The sequence below is a fragment of the Arachis duranensis genome, chromosome 3 (assembly GCF_000817695.3).
Source record: "Arachis duranensis cultivar V14167 chromosome 3, aradu.V14167.gnm2.J7QH, whole genome shotgun sequence".
NCBI classification, from domain to species: domain Eukaryota; kingdom Viridiplantae; phylum Streptophyta; class Magnoliopsida; order Fabales; family Fabaceae; genus Arachis; species Arachis duranensis.
The window spans coordinates 126674427-126679388 of record NC_029774.3 but is presented as its reverse complement, the minus strand read 5'-3'; the positions used below and the strand labels follow the sequence as shown (position 1 = coordinate 126679388).

The 4962-nt window shown below is 31.8% G+C and overlaps 1 protein-coding gene across 2 annotated transcripts; it reads right to left on the bottom strand.

Moving 5' to 3' along the window:
• Positions 1 to 3152: 3152 nt before the first annotated feature.
• LOC107481158 (protein FEZ-like) lies at positions 3153 to 4962 on the bottom strand. Of its 2 annotated transcripts, none has more exons than XM_016101375.3 (3): positions 4755 to 4962; positions 4385 to 4677; positions 3153 to 4303 (listed from the first exon to the last, which is right to left on the bottom strand). In XM_016101375.3, the coding sequence occupies exons 1-3, from the start codon at positions 4921 to 4923 to the stop codon at positions 3548 to 3550; spliced, it is 1218 nt and encodes a 405-aa protein (XP_015956861.1). In that variant the 5' UTR covers positions 4924 to 4962; the 3' UTR covers positions 3153 to 3547. The 2 variants fall into 2 exon arrangements, with proteins under 2 accessions (XP_015956861.1, XP_020994898.1); XM_021139239.2 differs by having other exon boundaries at positions 4385 to 4674.

The window sequence follows — 4962 nt, the reverse complement described above, 5'->3', positions numbered from 1 at the left end:
AATGTACATTTGAAACTGAACCAAGACACCTCGCCACTTGCTCACCAGGGATTTAGGGATCGAGACTTGCAACCTTGTGCCCTGCAGTTTTTTGAATATATTTAGAACTTGCTTATATCACACAAAATTTTGAAACTTTTGAATAGAGTAAATATATTTACCTGACTATCTTCAATAATCACTTCAATGGTGCCAACTTCTCCTTCATTGTATCTGTTAGGGAGTTCCCACACACGTATTACATATACTTTGAAATTTCATTGCAGTTTTCTTGCATTTAAATCAGCTAGGTAATCAAAGGTTTGAAACATTTTCCCTTCTTTTTTTTGTTTACTTGTGAGAATGATTTGTGCATGTAATTCTTCTTCCAGATGGAATTTTATATGATACAGATGGAAAGAGAGTACAAAAAGAGAAAAATGAAGACCTTTACTGGATCCTTGTTTTTTATTTTTTGTTGAAATTTGTTAGTAAATATTATTTTTTTCTTTATCATATGACTCAACACGTGTCGGGTGAATAGATCCACCACTTGTCGAGCACCAAATCAACCACTAGTCTCCTATTATATATAGGAAGACTTGTGAAAAACGTTTTAGACCAATAGTTACAACCTGCGAATTGTGTTTGCATCAGTAGATGTCTTTTTTCCGCAAAAGCAAGTCCTTGTAGTATTTCACCTAACTAACTCTTTTAGTGGAAAACACCAAAAATTCTGTGAACTACTCGACTATGTCAATAATGGGCCAGCATTGTGCTTGGTTGAATCAGGCGTTGCTCCCGAACAGCCCATAGGGATTAAGCTTGCCTAAATTGTCAGCTTCTTATCAATTTCTAGGCGCAAGAACTGATGTTGACCAAATTAATAAAAAAGAAAGATCGTTACCAAAAAAAAAAGATTTATGTTGTAATATATTTTCTTTTAGTATTTTAATCCTTTTGGAAATTTTGTGTTTTGTTTTGTTTAATTTTTATTTAATTTAAATGGTGAACCATTTTAATTCTTAAAATTAAAAATTAATTCTTTTGTTTCTAAAATGATAAGTTAAGTCACATTATAATTATTAGTTCTTTATTCTTTCTTTTTCTTCTTTTCATTTCCATATCATGGTGTTTTTGGTTGATACGTTGCCTTGCGCTTTTGCTCCTACGTGATTTCCAAGGGACTAAATCAAACTAAATTTACTCAAAATAAGCCTCTATATAATATGAAATTTATTACACATACAAGTCTTTTTTATATATAAATTTAATATAAATTAGTCTAAATTCAACAAAAATAATTTTTAAATTAGATTGCGTGTAAACATATATTTCTCCAACTTTTGAATAGTGCAAACCGTTCTTCTTTCTCAATCAAAATCGCAACGCTCAAAATTTAAATAAAAATAAAAATTTTTTAAAAATCTCTCAAAATCGTCGCGAAAAGTGAAAGAAGTTGTGAATGTAAACAATACACTTAAACATCTTCGTGTTACATCCAAATTTGCTGCAAGTACAGAAAAATATTTTTTTTAATGCTATATTTTTTACTTCTTTTTTTTCCTTATTTCTTTCTTTCATTTAGTTGAATGAATGTAAGTGCATCCTCTTTTCAAGTAAATTTATAACTTTATGTACTTTTTTTTGTTTGATTTTTTGTTTTTATTTTTGTTAAGAGAGTAAAACAAGAAGACAATTGAGAAGGTAAAACAAAAAAAAGATGATGATGATGAAAAAGAAGAAGAAATAGCAGAAGATGAGGAAGAGGGAGAAAAAGAGTTTTGAATTATGCATAACTTATAAGTACACATACACCGAAAATTCTTAAACAATGCACATAAATATCTTTGTATTACACCCAAATTTCCTGCAAATACAGAAAAAATATTTTCTCTAATGCTGCACTTTTTTTCTTCTTCTTCTTTTTCTTATTTCTTTCGTTTTTTTAGTTGAATGAATGTAAGTTCATCATCTTTTAAGTAAATTTCTAGCATTATGTGTTTTTTTTCTTCTTTGTTTGATTTTTTGTCTTTATTCTTATTAAGAGAGTAAAATAAGAAGAAATTTGAGAAAGTAAAACAAAAAAAAAATGAATAAAAAAAAGATGACGATGATGATGATGATGATGATGAAAAAGAAGAAGAAGTAGACGAAGATGAGGAGGAGGAAGAGGAAGAGTTTTGAATTATGCAGAACTTATCAGTATACATACACACAAAATTCTTAAACAATACACGTAAATATTTTCGAGTTAAACCCAAATTTGTTGCAAATACTGAAAAATGTTTTCTCTAATGTTGCATTTTTTTCTTTTTTTTATTTCTTTCTTTATTTTAGTTGAATAAATGTAAATTCATCCTCTTTCAAGTAATTTTGCAGCATTATGTGTTTCTTCTCCTTCTTTGTTTAATTTTTTTGTTTTTATTCTTATTAAGAGAGTAAACAAGAAGAAATTTGAGAAAGTAAAACAAGAAAAAAAGAGATGAATAAAAAAAAGATGATGATGATGATGATGAAAAAGAAGAAGAAGAAGCAGCAGAAGATGAGAAGGAGGAGGAAGAAGAAGAGTTTTGAATTATGCAAAAATTATCAGCACACATACACCGAAATTTTTAAACAATACACTTAAATATCTTCGTGTTATACTCAAATTTATTTGCTGCAAATACAGAAAAATATTTTCTTTAATGCAGAACTCTTACATTACATTCAATTCAAACCATCAATGATAAACAATAATTTTCACAAACAAAAACAATATTATTCACTTACAGAATCATAAATTACTAACGAAAATATTAACTAGAATCAAAGCACATCTCAACCATTTGATTGGATTTAAAACAATAATCAATTTTGTTTTGGTTCAATTGACAATTTGAACTTGAATTATTCATTATCTTCAACAACGAGATAACTCTTTAAAACTGATTTTAGAGTTTTACTTCAAAAACATAAAGAACAAACGAAGAGAAACGCAAAGAACGCAAAGAAGAGAACGTAGATCGAAAATATTAAAAAAATTTAAAAACAAAAATAAAATTCTTTTAAAAAAGACAGTTATATATTCGTGCGTTGATTAAAAAGTTAATTAGATTAAAAGACGCATGAGGTGAATTAAGGTAAAATGACTTACACGAAGTTGTATGGAAAAATGACTTGCATGTAAGGATAAAACTGATATAATATATATGAGTCTCTCCAAGCATTCCTTAGCTCGTGCCTCTTAATTTCAATTTGTTTTTCAAAATTATATTCCACAAACATTCAAGTTGACATTTTATCCCTATTTAGAATACAAAACCCTAAACCCTACTACTACGGAAAAACAGAACTGGAAACTCCTAAAAAAAGATTCTAAATGCTAAGATAAAATGAACATAAATATAAGTTTAAAAAAAAGTCAGAGATAACTAGAGTCTCTAAGCTAGTCCTACCTAATTATTAGAAGCTATAAAAACAGTGGCTTCTAATTTTGACTAATTAAACTGGATTAAGTATAAATATAATACTTTGGTTGTGGAATAATAATGCTAATTAATTAAGTAAGTAAAGCAGGCACATATCACAAGGGACAAGAAGTATCCCAAAGCATATTTGACTTCCATGCATCCCCAATGTTCATGAATGGGAACCCAACAATGGATCCAACTTTCTCCAACTCTTGTTCTTCACCGCCAGCAGACACGTTGTTGTTGTTGATGCCAATGTTGTTGTTGTTGTTGTTGTTCCCTTGATGCATCTGACGCAGTAATGGTATTGTTGGGTAGTGCTCCTGCATTCCACCACCGAAGCTACTCGTGATTGTTGTTGCTGTTGCTGCTGCTGCTGTACCCTCTTGGGATGAGGACGACGACGATGTCTTTCCAGCAAAATCTCCAAGAACAGAAGATGACATGTTCAGCAACAATGAAGAAAAATCCATAGTAGGTTTTGCACTATTAGAGGATGTTTCAAGTGGAGTAGTAGAAGAGGGTATTAAGCAGTCGTTGCTTATAAGATCTCCATTTGAAATAATAGGTGGTAACTGATGATGATGATGATCAAACTGCTTGTAAAGCAATGGATTAATATTAATAAAGGGTGGTTTATAAGATGATGCAACATCTTGGATTTGTGTGTCACTAGTGTAGTTAGTGCAAAACTGGGTCATGAAGCTAGTTTTCTTTGCCATCATCGTTGGCATGTTGAATATGTGATCTGTATCATTGGTAGTGGTGGTTGGTGTTGTTTCAGGTAAGGTAGAAACCCAAGAGTGAGAGAGTGCTCTTTGAGCTGTAGCATTTGTTTTCTTGAATATTCTGCAGATTGCCCAAGAGTCCTGCATGTTGAAATTGAAGTCAGCTAGAAAGTGTGAGATGGATCCTGTTAAGAAAGGTTTGAGAGAGTGATAAATACCGACATTAGCAGGAATAGTGGTCTTGTCGGATGAAGAAGAGTCAACAAGAGAAGGAAGCCTAAACTCATGCATCATCCAATCAGTTTTAACACCTTTGGCAGCTCTGCCTTTGTAGAAGACCAAAGATTTCTTGAGTCCAATGCACTTTGAACCCTCTGAGGAGTATATAGGCCTGTCAGTCCCTGTGGCTTTCCAGAACCCAGCTCCAGTTACCCTATTTGGCCTTGCACTGTTCCTGTATTTTCTGTCTCTTGGACAGTAGAAATACCACTCTTTCTCTCCTGTACCTGCCACTTCTACACATACAGTGCTTTTTTAATTAATTGCCTTATTATCATTAAGTTGATTCAGATCATAACCATTATATACTTACTTGGAAGATCCCAAGGATCATATTTATAGATATCAAGTTGCTTGATGAGCTCAATGGACAGAGGCATTTGCTGAATCTTTCTCTTAAGGTAGAACCCGACAAGCTCCTCATCAGTTGGGTGGAACCTGAAACCTGGTAACATGATCTCGTCAAGCTTCTCACCTTCCATCTCCTCAAGAAAGAGTAGAGAGTTGAAAGAGGTGGATAT